Below are 21,011 nucleotides of genomic sequence, written 5' to 3'. Positions count from 1 at the left end.
TGTTTACGTGAAATGGCAGTGGAGTTTTTAACTAGATTGTTTAATGAAATCTTGGAAAGTGAGAGGATGCCTGAGGAATGGAGAAAGTGTTTTGGCACAGATTTTTAAGAATAAGGGTGATGTGCAGAGCTGTAGTAACTACAGAGGGATTAAACTGATCAGTCACAGCATGAAGTTATGGAAAAGAGTAGTGGAAGCTAGGTTAAGAAGGGAGGTGATGATTAGTGATCAGCAGTATGTTTCATGCCAGGAAAGAGCACTACAGATGCGTTGTTTGCTCAGAGTGTTGATGGAGAAGTACAGAGAAGGTCAGAAGGAGTTGCATTGTGTCTTCATGGATTTAGAGAAAGCATATGACAGGGTGCCTAGAGAGGAGTTGTGGTATTGTATGAGGAAGTCGGGAATGTTAGAGTGGTACAGGATATGTATGGGGGTAGTGTGACAGCGGTGAAGTCTGTGGTGGGAGTGACTGATGCGTGTAAGGTGGAGGTGGGATTACATCAAGGATCAGCTCTGAGCCCTTTCTTATTTGTAATGGTGATGGACAGGTAGACAGACGAGATCAGACAGGAGTCCCCATGGACTATGATGTTTGCAGATGACATTGTGATCTGTAGTGAGAGTAGGGAACAGGTGGAGGAGGCCCTGGAGAGGTGGAGATGTGCTCTAGAGAGAAGAGGAATGAAGGTCAGCAGGATTAAGACAGAATATATGTGTGTGAATGAGAGGGAGGATAGAGGAATGGTGATGATGCAGGGAGTAGAGGTGGCGAAGGTGGATGAGATGTTCATCGTGCATTACAGCTGCAGTAATTACATATGGGTTTTCAGCCGGCAGGCGGTCCCTCGGTCGGCCGAATTCCAAAGTCTTGGTCCGGCGTCGGTTGTTGTCGTGTACTCTTCTGACGTCAGGAAGGCTAGAGTATAAAAGACACAGCCGACGCCATCTTCTTCAGTCTTTTTTGCCGTGCGGTGCCCGAAGCAGAAGCAGTTCGCAAGTGCCGGTCGGCCAGCTCCTGAATTACGAAAAATTTAGAACCAAGTCTTCATTAAAGCTAAGTACCCGGGGAATCTTTTCTTGCCTCAGACCGATGTCAGAAAAAGTTAATAATTGTATTTCTTGTGGGAAGCAAATACCGCATAAGGATTTCCATTCCCTTTGCATACCTTGTTTGGGCCCAGACCACGACGTCTCGGGCTGCCGCTTTTGTGCTACCTTCAATAAACGCACTATCAAGCGTCGGGCGGAGTTCGCCCAGCACTATTTTGGTAAAGCGTTTAATTATAAAATGTCGTCGGATACTCCGACTACCGCTATGTCCAGAAAACGCAAAGAAAAGGACCGTCAGTCGAGAGCTGCGGTCTCCACCGACACCACGCCGAAACAAGCTCCACGTGGGTCGGTTCTCAGTGAGACGCCTTTGCAGTCCCTGACTACCGACGACACTCCCTCGGCGGGGTCTTCTGTGCCTGAGACCGCTGGTTCTTCGGTCCTTTCCCAAACTACAACCGAAGCCCCTGCTCATACCGTACCTACCAATGTGGATAGATCTACATCCACCCATGGTGTATTTAGGCCTTCATCATCTTTCTCTATCAAGGCCTTCACTAAAGCCAAATCAGCCAAGCAACTTTCTAGGCCTGCTACACAAGGCCCAAGACCTGGGCCTACGCCTAAGAAGCACATGCTTAAAATGGCTGAAGACCTTATCACTCTTATCAGAGGCTCCCAGGCCCCTCCGGACAAGAGACCCAGAGTAGAGGAGGATTCTCCTCCTCCTGACCAAGAATCCATTTTATCAGAACATTCTGATGCTGAAGAACACTCTTATTCACCTTTCGAGGATTTGGATGCAGAGCAGTCTATTCCTTCTGTATCCCCCCTGAGAATTTTTCCTTTGGGGAAACTTTACACTCCTTGAGAGAGCACTTCCACTGGGAAGGCCAAGACTTTTCAGACTCCAAGAAAAGGCTTAGGGAATTTCTCTGGTTACCTCAGCATAGACCTTTGGCTATTCCCCCTGTTTTGGAGGTATTGGATGATGTCTACTCGGAGGCCTGTCTTAATCCTGATTCTCTGCCTCCTGCACCAGTTAAGCCGGATAGGTATTACAGAGTACCTAATTCTCATCAGTTCCTCTACAAAGGTCATAATGCAGACCCTGAAACTATTTCTCAAGGCCCTAAAGGAATTAAGGCTTCCACGGCCAAGAATCCACTACCTGCGGAAAGGGAATCTAGATCTCTAGAAAGGTGGGGTAAGAAGGTTTACACCTCGCCACCCTTGCCATGAGGGCCTTAAACTGCCAGTTTCATATGATTAAATATCAACAATTTCTGTTATCACAATTAAAAACCAAAATGTCACAGCCTGAACAACCAGATTTGAAAGAGTTGCAGGATATGATGCATAGTGCTGAACAAGTGGGCAAGCACACCTTACAATGTGGTTATGATGCCCTAGAGGCCTCCAGCAGATCGGCCGCCGAGCAGTCATTCGCAGACATGCATGGTTAAGGGAACAAAATCTTCCAGACCAGGTGAAAGCAAAAATTCTGGATGCACCTTTACATAAGGATGTTCTTTTTGGTGCTAATGCTGAGGATATATTACGTAAAATGGAAGAAAAAGCAAAATCTATGCAAACTGTCAAAGCTTTCTTACAGGTTCAGCCACCAAGGTTCAGCAGGAATTGGCCGTCAAAAAACTGGTCCTTTCCAACCACTGACAAGACCCAAAGAGGCAGATACAGACGCGGAAGGGGCAGAGGACAACCCCAAGGGTCCTACAGAGGCAGACAATGGCAATCACCAACACCAAGAGGTGGTGACGACAGTGCACAGCAGTACAGAAAACAGACTCAATGACTCCCTCATTTCCATGCCAAGCAAAATTCAACTGGCAGCACCTTTGGGAGGAAAACTGGCACTATTTGCAAACAATTGGCATATTGTCACAACAGACAAATGGATTCTGGACATAATAAACAGAGGCTACAAATTTCATTTTCACACTCTTCCAAAAATGAGAGGCATGCCAAACCTACCACAAAATCAAAGGGTAGAGGCACAACTACAAATCGCAAAGCTCCTAAACATGAGGGCTATACAAAAGGTACCTACGCACCAACAAGCACAAGGTTTTTATTCAAGGCTTTTTCTGGTGCCAAGAAAAGGAAGCGACTGGAGACCCATTCTGGACTTATCCATTCTAAACACATTTCTTCTCGTACCAAAATTCAAGATACTCACATTACAGCAACTCCTTCCCATGCTGGGCAAGGGGTTTTGGCTGGTAACATTGGACCTCAAGGAGGCATACCTGCATGTCCCAATCAGACAAAGTTGCAGAAGATACCTCAGATTTCTTGCAGGTTCAAACCACTATCAATTCTCTGCATTGCCCTTTGGCTTATCTACTGCGCCCAGAGTATTCACCAAGTGCCTGGCATCAGTGATTGCATACTGCAGACTTCAAGGGATACAAATTTACCCTTATCTGGACGACTGCCTGATCCAAGCGGACAGCAAACACGTACTTCTAAAACATCTGGCATATGTGACACGCTTACTGCTTTCTCTGGGATACACCATCAACAAGGAGAAATCAAAGCTAACACCCTCTCAGAAAATAACCTTCCTGGGTGCCAACTTGGACACAAACACCCAGATGGCTTACCTTACAACAGAAAAACAAGGGCAACTATCTCATTACTTCAAAATGCTTGCATAGAGTACCAGGCTTACTGCAAGGAAAATCCTGCAGGCTCTGGGATTCATGGCATCTTGCATTCTTCTAATCCCATGCGCAAAGCTGCACATGAGGAAACTTCAATGGTACCTAAAAATCTATGGTCTCAACACAGTCACAGCTTGAAGTGGAGATTCCAATAATTCCCTGTCTTCAAAAGGAATTCATATGGTGGGCCCAAGCATGCCAAGTAAACAAAGGCCTCCCATTCTGCAAGCCTCAAGCTACACAAGTCATAACCACAGACGCCTCAGATTACGCCTGGGAGCAAGACATGAAGGACAGGTGCATTCAAGGCAGATGGCCCCAAACAGAAAAGCACCTTCACATCAATCAAAAGAAATGCTGGCAGTAATAAATGCAATCTCAGCGTTCAGAGAATTCCTACTTCCAGGACAGCTGCTCATAAGAACAGACAACACCACAGTAATGTGGTACATAAACAAACAAGGAGGAACTCATTCATACCCCTTGTGCAGACTAACCATGACTCTTTGGAACCTAGCTCTGGAAAGACAAATGGAACTTCAGGCTCAGTACCTGCCAGGAATGGAAAACACACTGGCAGACACTCTGAGCAGGCATATGACAGACCCTCACGAATGGAAGCTACATCCACACGTATTCACAGAGATTGTTCAAGCGTGGGGAAGGCCAGACATAGACCTTTTTGCCTCCCACAAAAATCATCAATTAAAAAGGTTTTGCTCAAGGACCTTCCACCCAAAGGCCTGGAAAGTGGACGCCCTTTCATTCACATGGACAACTTGGTCAGTTTATGCATTCCCACCACTACCTCTACTGCCCAAGGTGCTTTTGAAAGTAAGAATAGACAAGCCGAGGATGATACTGATTGCTCCAGACTGGCCGAGACAACATTGGTATCCACTCTTGAGGAGCCTAACACACACTCCTCCGTGGCCCCTGCCTCTAATACCTCTACTGCTGACGCAGCACAATTTCAAAACCCTACACAGTCAGCTGAAAACTCTCAGCCTAGCTGCATGGAAAATTCCTTAACATCACATCAGACACTACTCTCCAAAGAAGTGCAGGATGTCATTTTGGAGGCCAGAAGACCATCTACAAGAAAAGCTTACTCTGCAAAATGGAAGCGGTTTTGCTGTTGGAATGAAGAACGAGGGCAGGATCCTAGAAAATTAAACCTGCCTCAGATTTTACAGTACCTAGCTGAACTTTTGAGCAAGGGACTTTCATTTTCCTCAATCAAGATACATGCCTCAGCAATCTCTGCAGAATTCAATATGGATCCTCCTTTATTCTCACATCCACTCCTGCTACAGTTCCTCAGAGGGGCTAAGAACATAAGACCTCCAAGGAAACAACCAGTGCCAGCTTGGGACCTTAACTATGTACTGGAAAAATTGACATTGCCTCCCTTTGAACCAGCTGCTTCAGCAGAATTACAATATTTGTCCTGGAAAACAGCTTTTCTCCTGGCCATCACTTCAGCTCGTAGGGTATCTGAGTTACAGGCCCTCATGGCGGTGCAGCCATTCCTCATATTCCATCAGGACAGGGTTTCCCTGCGTACCAACCCTTCCTTTATGCCTAAAGTGGTATCTAGGGTAGCCTTAAACCAGGCCATACACCTTCCTACCTTCTACCCTAAACCTCAAAACAAAGGGGAAAGGCTGCTTCATTCTTTAGGCATCCATAGGCAGCTACGTTACTACTTGGACAGAACCAAATCCTTCAGAAAATCAGATCAACTCCTAGTTTCCTATGCTGTGGGGGGTCAAGGGAAACCTGTAACTAAACAGACCATTTCCAAGTGGATTGGTCACTGCATACGCTTTTGTTATTCCTATCATGGAAAGCTCGTACCTACTGGTATCAGATCACACTCCACTAGGGCCACAGCCACCTCTACAGCCTTCCTCAGAGGAGTGCCTACTAAAGATATCTTGGAGGCAGCCACTTGGAGTTCTGTACATACCTTCACAAAGCACTACCATCTGCCTTTATACTCCAGAACAAGAGCAGGCTTTGCTACTGCAGTTTTGCAGGGCATTCTAGCTCAACCCAGTTCCAGATAGTACCTACCACCCTATGCATAGCTTTGAGATTCTACCCATATGTAATTACTGCAGCTGTAATGCACGATGAACATAGTACAGTTTTGTACCTACCATAAATGTAGATGTTCGAGGGCTATTACAGCTGCAGTACAGGTTTCCCACCCTCCTTCCCCACTTGGTAAGACCTTGGGGTTTGAATAACTATTCATACCTGCTGACTGGGTTATCCTGCTATGTTTTATTTGCTTACTTTTGTGTATTACACTAATTTATGTATTGCCTTCCTTTTGGGGGCACTTGACATCTGGGGCAAGAAAGACTGAAGAAGATGGCGTCGGCTGTGTCTTTTATACTCTAGCCTTCCTGACATCAGAAGAGTACGCGACAACAACCGACGCCGGACCAAGACTTTGGAATTCGGCCGACCGAGGGACCGCCTGCCGGCTGAAAACCCATATGTAATTACTGCAGCTGTAATAGCCCTCTAACATCTACATTTATGGTAGGTACAAAACTGTACTTTTAAGTACTTGGGATCAACAGTTCAGAGTAATGGTGAGTGTGGAAGAGAGGTGAAGAAGAGAATACAGGCAGGGTGGAGAAGAGTGTCAGGAGTTATTTGTGACAGACAAGTACCAGTAAGAGTGAAAGGGAAGGTCTACAAGAGGGTAGTGAGACCAGCTATGTTATATGGGTTGGAGACAGTGGCATTGACAAAAAGGTAGGAGTCAGAGCTTGACGTGGCAGAGTTGAAGATGTTAAGATTTGCACTGGGTGTGACGAGGATGGACAGGATTAGGAATAAGTATATTAGAGGTTCAGCCCAGGTTGGAAGGTTTGGAGACAAAGCCATAGAGGCAAGATTACATTGGTTTGGACATGTGCTGAGGAGGGATCCAGAGTATATTGGGAAAAAGATGCTAAGGAGGAAGCTGCCAGGTTCAGGAAAAGAGGAAGGCCTAAGATCAGGTTTATGGATGTGGTGAGAGAGGACATGCAGGTGGTTGGTGTGACAGAGCAAGATGCAGAGGACAGGAAGAAATGGAAACAGTTGATCTGCTGTGGTGATCTCTAACGGGAGCAACCGAAATAAGAAGAAGACGACACATACTTAGACGACTGCCTAATTCAGGCAGACAGTCGAGAAAAGCTGCTCAAGCACCTGGCATTTGTCAAGTCCCTACTAACCTCCCTAGGGTTACACAATCAACGAAAAGAAATACAAACAGGTACCTACCCAAAGGATTATATTCCTGGGAGCAAGCCTGGACACGGCATCCTAGATGACATTCCTTACACCAGAAAAGCAAACTTTCCTGACAGCCTGCTTCTCTCAATTAGCCACCGGACCCCAGTTATCTGCAAGAAAAATCCTGCAAGCTCTGGGGTTCATGGCATCTTGCATTCTACTCATTCCATATGCCAGACTGCATATGAGGAAACTTCAGTGGTACCTAAAAAGCCTTTGGTGCAACACTCTCAAGACCTGGAGACACTTATACCCATGATACCTTGCCTCAGAAAATATTTTCTTTGGTGGGCAGCAGCATGCTCCCACAACAAGGGACTACCTTTCTCACCACCCCCCGCTGCCCAGACCCTCACCACAGATGCATCAGACTATGCCTAGGGTGCACACCTGGACGGCAAGTGCATACAGGGACAGTGGAGCCCACAGCAAATCCATCTGCACAGTAACCAAAAAGAGATGATAGCTGTCCAGCACGCCTTGACAGCTTTCAAGCCCCTTTTCTCCCCAGGGGCTCTCCTGATCAAAACAGACAACACCACTGTGATGTGGTATATCAACAAGCAGGGAGGGACTCACTTCTACCCTCTATGCAGGCTGGCCATGACCCTTTGGCACACAGCCTCTGCCATGCAACTCCACCTGTTAGCACAATTCCTACCAGATTGTCAAAACTCTCTGGCAGACCACTTAAGCAGAAGTCTTCTGGACCCACACGAGTGGCCGCTTGACAAAAGAACCATCACCCTAATAACTCAGAAATGGGGCACCCCGAAGGTCGACCTCTGCCTCCCACACCAACCATCTGCTCAACAAGTTCTGCACCAGGGAGCATCACTGCTTGGCTTGGAAAGTGGATGCCGTGTCCTTCCCCGGGTCAGTCTGTTGGTTTTTGCCTTTCCTCCACTACCTCTCATCCCCAGGGTACTGCTCAAAATAAAGGAGGAAAAACCAAGGGCAATTCTTATTGCTCCAGACTGACCTTGCCAGCACTGGTACCCACTGCTGCACAGCCAGCCCCCACTGCCACCATGGCATCTCACTCAGATTCCAACCCTCCTGACCCGGAGGGAAGAATTCATGCATCCCCAATTGCAGACCCTCAATTTGGCAGCTTTGCTTATTCCCTAACCCCCGACCAATCTGCCAGCCTCAGTAAAGACTAAACAGGTACTAGATGTTATACGTGAGGCCAGACACCCCAGCACTAGAAAGTCTTATGTTGGCAAATGGAAAAGGTTCTGCACATGGATTCAGGCTAAGGGAGCCAATATGGCACAGCCCTCCCTCCCTCTTATCCTGGATTACTTAGCTGACCTGCTACACAGTGGTCTCTCTTTTTCCTCTATTAAAATTCATGCCTCTGCTATCTCTGCTCATTTCCCCATTGAGCAACCACTTTTCTCACACCCTCTAATCGAACAGTTCTTAAGAGGAGCTAGCAACTTGAGGCCACCCAGAAGAACACCAACCCCAGCTTGGGACCTTAACTTTGTGTTGGAAAAGCTCCCCCTGCTCCCTGTGAACCAGCCTCTTCAGCAGAGCTAAACTTTATCTCCTGGAAGACGGCTTTCCTTCTGGCCATCACTTCAGCCAGAAGGGTCTCCGAGCTGCAAGTACTCATGGCTGTGAAACCCTTCATCATCTTGCATGCTGACAGGGTATCCCTCAGGACTTATCCCATCCTTCATGCCCAAGGTGGTGTCCAGTGTGGCTTTCAACCAATCCATTCATTTGCCCACCTTTTTCCCTAACCCACAGAATAAGGGGGAAAGGATCCTGCACTCCCTAGATGTGCACAGACAGCTCAGATTCCATCTAGACAGGACTAAATCCTTCAGAAAGTCTGATCAATTGCTGGTTAGCTTTGCTGCAGGGACAGAGGGCAAAGCCATCTCCAAACAAATGATTTCCAAATGGATAAGCACACTGCATCCATTTCTGCTACAAGCAACACGGAAAGCCTCCCCCCAAGAGGGTCAAGACTCACTCCACCAGAGCAGCCTCCACCTCTGCAGCTTTCCTCAGAGGAGTCCCCACCAGGGACATCCCGGAGGCTGCCACCTGGACATCTGTTCACACCTTTACCAAACATTACCACCTCCATGTCTTCTCCAAATCCAGGGCAGGGTTTGCCTCTGCAGTCTTGCAGGCCATCCTAGCCAGCCCCTAGTTTCCTTGACTGCCTCAACCCATTTCCTCAGCTTTGGAAATCAGCCCAAATGTGATGACTGCAACAGTGACACACAAAGAACATAGTACAGTTGTGTACACTTACCATAAATGTAGATGTTTGAGTGTATTCACTGTTGCAGTCCTGGTTTCCCTCCCTCCCTCCACCCCCCTCTTCTTTCTTCTCTTTCCTTACAAGGGACATATTGGTGTTTAGTTTCTACTAGTGGGGTTCCTCCACCAGAACCTGGCTCCCACTTGAGGTCTCCTGACAGGTTAGGGCAAGAAAAACTGATATAATGCCGTTGGCTGCCTTCCTTAAGTGACAGCAGCCAACATAGAAATACTTAGCCTCTGGTATTCGGGCCGACCGAGGGCTACCCTGACAGGGATAACCCAAATGTGATGACTGCAACAGTGAATACACTCAAACATCTACATTTATGGTAAGTGTACACAACTGTACTTTTCCTGGCTGCATCAGTGCTTCTCAAATTAATTGTCGTCTTTCCTATTTGCTCCACTTTTAACTGTGTCAATCTCGCTGATAATCTATTTCCTCAGTCTTTTCATCGGAATTGATGAACACTAATGTGTTTCCATTCAGAAATACCTTTAATGTTGCAGGGATTGACAGCTTAAGTTTCAGTCTTTCATGTTCACTCATCTTGCACCAGTAATGGTTCCTTAAGTTGTAAGTAATTATGGCCCACAAACACTGTTCTCCACATCACTGCCAGTTATATACCTGGTTGCTACAATTTCCACAACTTTTGCTCTTTCTTTCATAACAAGTTGAGCATTTGATAAATATTGGCTTACGTTTTTCCATACTTTACCTCTGTTTCTGAAAGTGTATTTTGCCAGTGCAACACCCAAGCTATCTTTAGTAAAATCTGTCCTTTCTGATGTTTTGCCTTTCACTTAGTCCAACAAATCACTTTTTTCCTCCCTCCAAAGCACTTTTGTTACCTTCATTTTCTCTCCCGTGCTCCCTGCAAAGTGCCATATATAAAGAAAAAAAGTGGAGGTCTGCAGAGACTCCGACTGTAAGCTCCGAGGTCATCCATGTGTACTTTAAAGTACTCCTAAAACATTTTATGATGAACGCTTTCAATTTATTAGTAAAAACTTCTTCAGATAAGTTCATCAACATTTAAAAGCTGCTTACATAACATAACCTGGTCTTGTCACATGACTTCAAACCTCCTGACCTTGTACAACAAATTTAAAGAGGCAGCACCTTAGTTGCATGCAAAACAATAGTCAGTGGAAAACATAATTAAAAGCATTTTTGAAAAATCTTTTTTTGTATAAAACAGTCTTAAATTTTAAAATATCCATTGTGTAAAACAGATTTTTGTAGTACATTTTGTAACACATCCACAATGTTTATCTTTGCAGTGCTTTTATTTTTAATAAACAGCTTATTGAAGTTTGTTCATTTAAGCCCAGCCACATACTAGCATTTGAAGTCAATTGCCAGTAAAGTTCTTTTTTCTCCAGTAATAGTGGCCAGAGGCCCATTAAGAAGGGAAGAAGAGATGGAAACAGAGGTAGCAGCCAGCAGCATCATGTGCTGTCCTGCATGCCAGGTTTTTTTCTTAGGCCCTACTTCCCTGTGTGGTGGTGATGTACTTGTGAAACTAAGCGGGCAGTCAGGCATGGTCTGTAAGGACATGTCCCCTCTGGTTCCCGAGGCAGCCCTGTCTCTTTGGCCATCACACACACCTAAACTAGCAATTGCTCCAAGTCCTAACCTCCATAGGGCTTAAAGAGTAATCCACGTAAACCTCCCATAAGTATGTCAATCTTTCTTGGTGCTCTTAGTCTCCCAAGTCTGTTTGCATGACCCTGGCTTATCTGGGTCCTAAGCATTCCTCTATGCCACTGAAGCATTGCCCACAAAATATTCTTCCATCACTACACAGTATATTTCTTCCATAACTAGTCATTGGACATAAATCTTTTTTGCCAAAAATCCTGTCAAATTAGCAGCTTTAATACTTTTATTAAGCAATTTCAACTCCAATACGAATTGAGAATCTGAGGAAAGCATCCATTCTCAAGCAGAAGTATAAATAAATCCCACTCCATTGAGCATTTTTGATGAACCTAATACAGTTGCGTGAATTTGTCTTTCTCCAGAAGATTAAATACGTGCACATAAGTTTACCCATTTGTTGTATAGGTTACTTTGTACAAATACAATGGGCAGGTCTTCTGACAGAAGGATAAAGTGCATGAGTGTGTACAGTTCCAAGTGAAGTACAGAATGTGCATCAAATAGAACATTAATGAATTAAGGTGAAACAAATAGTTCAGTGCAAAGGCTGGACTAGGAGGAAAAAGGAAAAGTTATGCGAAAAGAGTTGTTCAGAGAAGAGTAGCGAGAATAGACTAGGTGAGGCGTGAAAGATGTAGGATAGAAAACGAGAGAAGTGAGTTAGCCAAGGTCCCAGACGAGAAGTGAGTTAGCCAAGGTCCCAGACGAGAAGTGAGTTAGCCAAGGTCCCAGACGAGAAGTGAGTTAGCCAAGGTCCCAGGCGAGAAGTGAATTAGCCAAGGTCCCAGGCGAGAAGTGAATTAGCCAAGGTCCCAGGCGAGAAGTGAATTAGCCAAGGTCCCAGGTGAGAAGTGAATTAGTCAAGGTCCCAGGCGAGAAGTGAATTAGTCAAGGTCCCAGGCGAGAAGTGAATTAGCCAAGGTCCCAGGCGAGAAGTGAATTAGCCAAGGTCCCAGGCGAGAAGTGAGTTAGCCAAGGTCCCAGGCGAGAAGTGAATTAGCCAAGGTCCCAGACGAGAAGTGAATTAGCCAAGGTTCCAGGCGAGAAGTGAGTTAGCCAAGGTCCCAGGCGAGAAGTGAATTAGCCAAGGTCCCAGGCGAGAAGTGAGTTAGCAAATGTCTCAGGAACACCCCTGTTAAATGCTTGGAAAGGGAGGCACAAACTTTTAATTGTCTACTTAAAGGCCTCTATGGCTAAGAATGTAATGGTCCTCATGACTGCTTGCCTACTGTTATTGCTATGTTCCCATTTACCTCCATTGAACTCTTTGTACTCTGTGATTGTTGGGTGTTAGAGCAGGGGAAAAAGATTTCTGATATCTGAGAAAATGCTGTAGGGAATTTGTGAAACGTGACATGTTTCATAATGGGCACAGGCTTTAAAAAAAGAGAAAAGTAGCAGATTTCATAGGTTCATAGGTAGGTACTAGGCTATCGGCCCAAGGGCCTACGTAAGCCCAGCCGGCAAGGTACCATAGCTTATGCCATCCAAGAAAGTTATTTTCCTGTGCCACTGTCCAGCAGAGAGACAGAAGTGATCCCTGGGTGTATTTCCTATTTCCCAACCACTCATCAAGATTTTTCTTGAAGAGTGTTAATAAACTTTGCTTGGCATAGATGGGTAGTTTGTTCCAGAGTGTAGGAAGTCTCTGGGAAAGGAATCTATCCCTCCAGCGTGTCCTGTTTATTGTGGTGACCAGGTTTAGGTCCCTAGAGCATGTAGCTCGAAGGGATTGGGATTTCTTTAGGTGTAGTATGTCCAACAGCGCTGGGTTTGACATAGCTTTATAAGTTAGGCAGAGATCACCCCGGAGTAGGCGATAAGCTACGGAGTAAAGCTGGAGTTTTTTGAAGCAGTCAGTGTAGGGCATTTGTTTGAGGCCAGTAATCCTCTTTGTGAGGTACTTCTGTGGCCTTTCCAGCTGCTGCAGATGTCTTGTGAGGTACATTCCAAAAGGGGCGTTGTACTCTATAATGGGTCTAATGAGTGATGAGTAGAATGGAACAATGACCTCTCTTTTCCTGGATGAGAACCCTTTTATGATGAGGTGTGCCACGTAGGACTTCCTGACTACTGTGGCAATGTGACTATGAAAGGAGAGACTACTGTCCACCTGGGTCCCAAGGTCTCTTATCACGCATTCGGTGTTAAGTAGATTGCTGCCTATGTGGTAATTCATGGGTACAGAGTTTTTACCAAAGGGGATGACACTGCACTTTTTGGCGTTGAGCTTGAGGCCATGACTCTGACACCAGGCATCTGTCTCAGTGAGGCCCTTCTGTAGGATGTCCACATTATTTGGGGACTTGACTATGGCTCCTAGTTTGCAAGTCATCTGCGAACTTCGTTAGCCAGAGGCCTTCTGTGTTAGCCTGTACTTCAGAGAAGTAGATACCAAACAGGAGAGGTCCCAGGACTGAACCCTGTGGTACTCCACTTATCACTGCTTTGAGGTCAGATTTGGAGTCTGCAACTTTTACAGTGTGGGTTCTGTCACCGAGCCAGTTGGCAACCTATCTTGTGACGTGGGGATTTATACCCAGTATAGTGAGTTTAGCTATAATTCCAGAATTGGGGGATGGTGTTGAAAGCCTTGGCGAGGTCAAGATAGGCTGTGTGAACCACCTTACCCTCATCCACGGCTGTGGTGACTGCCTCAAAGAAGTCGATCAGGTTCAGGAGGCATGATCTGCCTTTCACAAACCCGAACTGGGTGGGATCCAGAGTTTGGAGGTTACCAATGTCTTTGTTTGAGTTCCATGATGATACGTTCCATGGCCTTGCAGACCAGGCTCGTCAGGCTAATAGGTTGATACTTCACGGGATCAGCGGTGGCTCCCCCTTTGTGGAGTGGGATAACTGTTGCTGTGCGCCATTCAATGGACACAAAGCCTGATGCGAGGCTATTATTGAACATTGTGCTTAAGTGGGGAGCCAGTTCGTTCTGAAGTTCGTGTAAAATGCAGCCTGGGATGTTGTCCGGTCCCATGGATGCTGTGTTTTTGGCTTTAGAATGTGCAGCTTTTACTTGCGTAGTTGTGATTACAGGGACACTGCATTCTTCCTGTATAGATATGGGCCCTTTAGGGGGTGAGAGGAGGGCTAAAGTTAGCACTGAATCTATCTGCCAGGATATTGGCAATATCAGTTGGTTCTGTAATTTTCATGCCTTTGTGCTGTAACTCAGAGCAGATCTGGTTGTTGCCATCTAGATTCTTGACATAGCTATAGAATGCTTTGTGGTTGTCCTTGGATTTAGTGACTATTTTGTTTTCGTAGCTAGCTTTGGAGGATCTTGTAAGGGATCTCACCTTCTTACTGAGGCTGACCAGGGAGCTCCTCCACTCATGGGATTTTACTCTCTTTTGCAACAGTTTCTTCCTTCTGTTGCATAGTTTGTTTATGGCAGGGGACCACCAGATTGGCTTCCTTTTTTGGAGAATAGCGTCTTGGTTCTGTTTTGGGATAGCATGATCCATGCACTCGTGTAAGTGTTTATAGAGTGCATTTGTGTAGGATTCAGCAGTTGTAACTGTATTGTCCATCTGCATGGGTAGCATGAAGTTGGCTTTGGAGAAATTTTTTACTGTTGTTTCCTTAATGGGGAGTGGGAGCGAGATGTGGATATCAAGGGTGATAAGCTTATGGTCGGATCGGACCAATGAGGAGTTGACTTCAGATGTGGAACACCGGTCACTCATGCTGGTAATGACTAGGTCTAGGATATTGTTGCCCCTGGTGGGGGTGAGGATAAGTTGATCTAGGCCATTGGAGTTTATGAATTCCAGAAAGCATTGAGCTAAGGAGTTGGTACACGATTAGTTTTCCCAGTTAATGGTGGGGTAGTTGAAATCGCCGATTATTAGGGTGTTTGTTTGAACCCTAATATTTTCCAGTACATCAAGAAAAGAGGAGCGGGAATCCTGGGGCATGGTGGGGGATCTGTAGCAAGCTACAATTTGGATTGCAGTTTTGCCAGAGTTAGTTGCACTTGGATAACCTCGGATGCATTATGCTGAGCAACTAGCCTGGAGGTGTGGATATCCTTAATGAATATGGACACACCTCCGCCTTTGGTGTTTCAGTCCAGGTTACATGGCCAAAAATGCGGGCATTGTTAATTGGGGACTAGTGATATTTTCTGGAATTATCTGGTTTGATGAATTTGCATATTTTGTAGAATACTAACTAGCTTTACTCAGACCATCATCCTAGTACAAAACTTAATATCTCAGAGGGTCCAAATACCACTACTCCTACTCAACTTCTCCCTATTCCTCAGTCCTTTCTCCCTCTAATCGCCTTCCTCTTTACTCCTCCTGTCATCCTCTGCACTACTCCCGCCACCGTTTAGGTTCATAGGTTCATACTAGGCTATCTGCCCAAGGGCATTTATAAGCCTAGCCCATAGTTATGTGGCTTTCGCCACCCCTTTAGTTTGAATAAAAACTATGCCTATCATTTTTCTGTGCCTCTGTCAAGCAGTGACACTGAAGTAATCCCTGGGGTATATCTGCGATCTCCCATCCATTGGTCAAGATTCCTCTTGAACAAGGCCAGCGAGGTGCTCTGCCTCACATGTACCGGGATTTTGTTCCACAGCATAGGGAGTCTCTGGGTGATGAATCTGTCCCTCCAGCACGCTCTATTTATAACCGTGTCAAGGTTTAAGTCTCCGCCTTGTGGTTCTGAGGGATCTAGATTTTTGAGGTGAAGCATATTCATCAAATCTGGGTTTGACATGGCCTTGTATGTCAGGCACAGGTCACCTCTGAGCAAGCGGTATGAGACTGAATAAAGCTGGAGTTCTTTCAGTCGGGCAGCATAAGACATATTTTTGAGACCCTTTATCCTTTTGGTGAGGAACTTTGGGGCCTTTCAAGCTGCATCAGGTGTCTGGTCAGATACATTCCGAACGGGGCATTGTACTCAATCATAGGTCTAATGAGTGATGAGTACAGGGGGACGATGACCTCCCTTGATCTAGATGTGAATCCCTTCATGATCAGGTGGGCGATATAGAAGGTTTTCCTAACTACTTTAGCAACATGAGTGTCAAACGAAAGACTACTGTCAACTTGGGTCCCAGATCCCTGATGACTTTTTCTGTGCTCAGTGGATTGTCACCTATATGGTAGCTAGGGGTAACCTTGTTTTTCCCGAAGGGTATGACTATGCATTTTTTGGCACTAGTACTCCTCCCTTTCCTTTCTGCTTTTATTCTGTCACCACTGTTAAGTCACATATAATGATATAAGGCCATTATTTGGAATGCTGTTTAAATTTTATAGTAACTGTGTTATGTACACTGTAACTGTTTATTTCTTCCTAATCATCATAAGCCTGTTGGACATACACTCTAAAACAAGTTTATTTCTACCTTACTCTACAGATTTTATTTTTCATTTTCTGAGTGTTGCATTATATCCCTAGGTTGTACCTGAAACAGAACAGGAACATTGGGTCAGTTAGGCAAAGAGAATTAACATGTTACATAATTAGGTCAGGGTGCACTGATGTATGCTGGAATCAGCTAGACTGATGAATCTGCGTAATTTGCCAAGTGTTTCTTCTAGGTGAGAGGCATTGCATGTGTTTGTAAGAGTAATTAGGATAAGGACAAATTCAAATTTGTTGATCAAGGCATTCTTTAGTATAGATTTGCAAGCTTCAGGAAGAAGAATATTTAGTCTGTAAGCAATGCTCTTAGGTTGTTCAGAGCTTTATGACATCAAGTATGTTGGGAATGTTGTTAGAGTCATTGTTTCTAAGGAGGAGCAAAGTTAAAGTTTTGGCAGGTCTCAGTGACCAGAGTTGTTTTATAGTACTAGACTGTAAGTTTATGGTTCATGAAGTAGGAGATGGTGTGTAAGAGCTTGGTCTGTAAATGCGGGTTCTGAATGACGACGGAGTTGTTTTATAGTAATAGACTATAAGTTTATAGCTCATAAACTAGGATCTGGTGTGTAAGAGCGTGGTCTGTAAATGTGTGCTCTGAATCTTGGAGAGAGATTTCCTTTCAGGTTGTCTGTAGTGTGTAGAATTGTGTTTACATTGGGAAATGCATAGGGGAGGTTGTTGCTGTAAGAGGTAAGAGTATAAGGACTAAACTGAGACCGCTGGAGACCACATGATGGAAAGGGATATGTTGGTTAAGAGAAAAATGGGGCGTAAATGTTACTGTTTGTAAAGTAGTTGGTAAATTGTTTGACAATGCTGTGAATTTGGTAGAGGACTTATGATTAATCTCCTAAATCAGAGGCTTCACGTCATTAAATGCTCAAGTAGTAATATCTGTATTTTGTTAAAACAATATATGTATTGTGTTATATCCTGCTGTAAAACTGCTGGTGTGAAGAAAAGATCCCAAATTCTTTAATGAATTTTAGATTTTGCTCATTTTTGAGAGATGTTCAAATATTTAGCAAGCAAAGAAAGGTTACCGATCGGTCTGTAATGTTAGGATGGAAGAGATTATTAGTTTTGTTTAAAGGGTTATTGTATCCTTCTTTTCTAAATGGATAATACCTGAATGATGTGACAGTTAAAAGTGTACGATAAATGGCAAAAAGGTGAAGTAAGCTGGAAAAATATTATTAGTAGGGATTTTGATGAGAAGTTTGTATAGCAAGTTGGGGGAAGATAATGAAATCTTTGGTGTAGAGAATTTTTAGGTGGAGCATTGGGAGAGGTGGATTAAGAATAAAGAGTGGGAGATACTGAGTGGCGAAATAGCTTGCTAAGAAGTTTGTGGATTCACGTGGTGAAAGCTGTGTATCACAGGAGAACTCTGGACCCTTGGAGTAGCCTAAAATTTTCTTTGTAATGGGATCAGTATAGTTTTGGATTTGCAAGTTGTCAATCTTGGAGTAATTTCAGTAGTGGGATTCTGCAATTTTCATGGATATCTAAGATTTATATTTGCATTTGAGTGTACATAGGGATTTCTACTACAAATCTGTTTTTCATTTGTTTTGAGGTCTTTGTCAAATTCACTGTGGATGCCTCTAAGTTGACTTTTAAGATAAGCGAGTTCTTGAATTGGGAGTGCATTTTCTGTAACAGAGGGGAGGGCTTTATCAAGATTGCTTGTGTGTGATAGACTCCAGTCAAGTAGTTGGGAGTTGAAGATTTTCTTTTGAGGGGAGGCGAGCTTTAATGATTTTTTTTTTCAAGATTTGAACTGTTCTCTCTCTACATTTACTCACAGTAGGTGTGTTCTTACATCTAACCTAAGTTTTTATGCTTTTGGTAATGGAGCGTTGGCCAGTACTTCATTGTAGGTTGCATTTCATTGTATGTTGGTTTCTCATTTGTTGTACATTGTTTTTGGCTGTCTACTGGATCTCAAAAATAAATTGATGCAGAAAAATAAAAAGTGAATGGTGCGCTCTCTTATGGCCTGGTTCACCCTGTTTACTACCGCTCACATTGCTGCTGCTTCATGGGCTCATAGAGATGCTCCACTGTCAAAAAGATCAGTCTGGGCATCCACTTTTCCGTGGGCAGCAGCTGACTGAGCCTGTGTTTAATTCTTTCAAGAAGAATCGTGTACTAACACGACTTTACTGTCACTTCTTTCCAGCATTTTATTGTGTCTGTATAGAAATGACAAGAATTAACATTGTAACAACATTGGATTACAGTCATAAAATAATTATAGCTTATCCGTAAATGTATATAGAAACATTTAAAAAAGTTTAGCTGTAAAAGCATTTTTAAGAAATTTAATATTTTAGCATTGAACCATGCTGTATGGATTGTAAAAGATTACCTGCAATTTAGGCATTTTCTTTGTCTTTTAGGACAACATTGGTCAATTGGATGTAGACAGACAGGAGGAGCTTAAAGCAAAACGGAAAAAAGAAGAGGAAGAAAATGAAAAGGGGAGGAAAAATGTTGTGCTTTTTGGATCAAGTGATACATGCGACTCTATTTTAACTGTAGAAAGCAAAGTGGGTTGCTACTATCCTTTAGACTTCAGTGAAGCAAGAGAGATCTTTCTGGTGGGGCAGAATTACGTTCAGGAGGCCAAGGAGTACTTTCAAATGGATGGTCATGTGACCGATCATATTGAAATTCTGCAAGATCACAGTGCCTTGTTTAAGGCTCTTGCATTCTTTGAAGAAGACTACGAACGATGCTGCAAAATGCACAAGCGGCGCATCGACATGCTGGAGCCAGTCTGCAAAGAGCTGAATGAACAATACTACCTTCTGATCTGTCGACAGCTTCAGTTTGAAATTGCAGACACATTCTATGAAATGATGGACTTGAAGGTAGCAATTGCCAGTACACAGACCGAAGAGATGAACGCTCACATCATAAAGAAAATTAACCTCCTTGCTCAGTCAGCCATTACATACTATGAACGCTTCCTAAACACGCTCAGAAGTCCCGATAAGAAGTTTCCTGAGACACTTACAGAGGATGTTCTGCGTCCTGCTATTGTGGCCAAGTTTCATATTGCACGTTTGTATGGCAAACTGATTGTTGCTGATGGTAGGAAGCAGTTAGAAAATATGCAGGAGTCGCTAGACAATTACAAGTTTGTGGTAGACTACTGTGAGAACCACCCAGAAGCTGTGAAGGCAGTTGAAACTGAGCTGGAACTTAGCAATGAGATGGTCCAGCTCCTTCCCACAAAAATGGAGAGGATGCGAGGAAAACTGCTGGCGTAGCTTGCTCTGTAGTGCTGAAATACGAGATGGTCATTTAGCATGTTTGTTATTCAGCTTTAGATCTCAAGTCCCAGCTGTCCGAAGAACAGATGTGAAGCAGACCACCCAAAAACACACCTGAAAACTTCTCTTTGTAATAAAATTTAGGGGTAGCACTGCCATAAGTGTGCTGATTAATATGTAAATGCTCACTGCTTTAGACAGATACATATCCTGCTGACCTTGCTTTAAGAGAATGTATATTAGTGTATCACTTAGCTGTGTTCTTCAGGTGTGACCAAACTGTTCTTTTCTAGTGTGAGGACAGCCCAGCAATTAAACAAAGCTGAATTAATGCTACATATTTGCTTTCTGATAGGTTTTGTAGTGCACTAATCATATAAGTCTTCATGCATTGCTTCTGTGGCCTTTCCTTCTGCATATTGTGGATGATTTTGAGAAACTACTTCATTCCCACTCCTTACAGTGGCCCCCAGCTGCAATAATATAACAGAAAAACTGGCTAGTAGTAATCTGACTAGAAAATGCAGTGAAAGAAGAGACTACTATAGGGGTGTTATACAGGTTGTAGGTAAGATGAGGACATGACGAAAGGTGCTGTTGCAGAACAGTTTTCTATCTCTAGACACAGTGCTATTATAACAGCAAGTTCTAATGCCTTTAAGTTGTGTATTTGTACATTAGGCATGTTCATATTAATTCTTATTTATATAGAAGGGATAACATTTTTTTTCATCCAGTTAATACACTTCGTGTTAAACATGGAAATATTGTGTTAGCTGGCTTATTTAAATAGCCTTGATGTGTACACTAGTGTCATTGTATATCGTAGTTAACTCTACTAATCCAGAAATTGTGCAGTGCATAGGATGCTATCCTTCTCTGGTCCTCCCAGTTTTCAGAAAATGAAATGGATTTAACATTAATGACATACAGCTCATATGAACCTCTGATAGCCCCTGCTTGTCTGTGACTCATTGCAAACATAATGCATTTCATTACTGAGTAAATACTAATAACAGTTTGTGTCTCTGAATTATTGTGTGATTTATATTGATCTTAACAGGTGTCTCTCACTGCTGTCCAAATCACAACAATGCTCCCCTTGGAATTTCTGGTGCTGAAACTGTTTCCAGTGCTAGTTCAGATTTTGCGGCGAGACTGACTTGTGTAGAGAATTAAAAGTACAAATGTGTGGTGCCTGTCCAGTTAAGTTGAAATGAAATGGTAAGTCTGAGTTGTTGGATGGACAGGTGTGAGAAGTAGGCCTGAATGAACATCTCTTCTGTTTAGTCAAGGTGGATACTGGTTTAGAATTGGACCTGCATGGTA

At 43.9% G+C, this 21,011-nt stretch overlaps 1 protein-coding gene across 1 annotated transcript in view; it reads left to right on the top strand.

The window, feature by feature from the left end:
- Positions 1–20,703, top strand: part of LOC122788868 (kinesin family binding protein) — a 338,092-nt gene extending 317,389 nt beyond the window's left edge. Inside the window, exon 7 of the mRNA XM_044055773.1 lies at positions 18,804–20,703. Coding sequence (XP_043911708.1) covers positions 18,804–19,679 — 876 coding nt within the window. The 3' untranslated portion in view covers positions 19,680–20,703. The remainder of the gene's footprint in view (positions 1–18,803) is intronic.
- Positions 20,704–21,011: the final 308 nt, after the last annotated feature.

Source organism: Protopterus annectens, chromosome 14.part0, assembly GCF_019279795.1.
Source record: "Protopterus annectens isolate FY-2018-M chromosome 14.part0, PAN1.0, whole genome shotgun sequence".
NCBI lineage: Eukaryota > Metazoa > Chordata > Ceratodontiformes > Protopteridae > Protopterus > Protopterus annectens.
The sequence above is the reverse complement of the archived record's forward strand: the minus strand, read 5'-3'. Positions and strand labels throughout refer to the sequence as shown.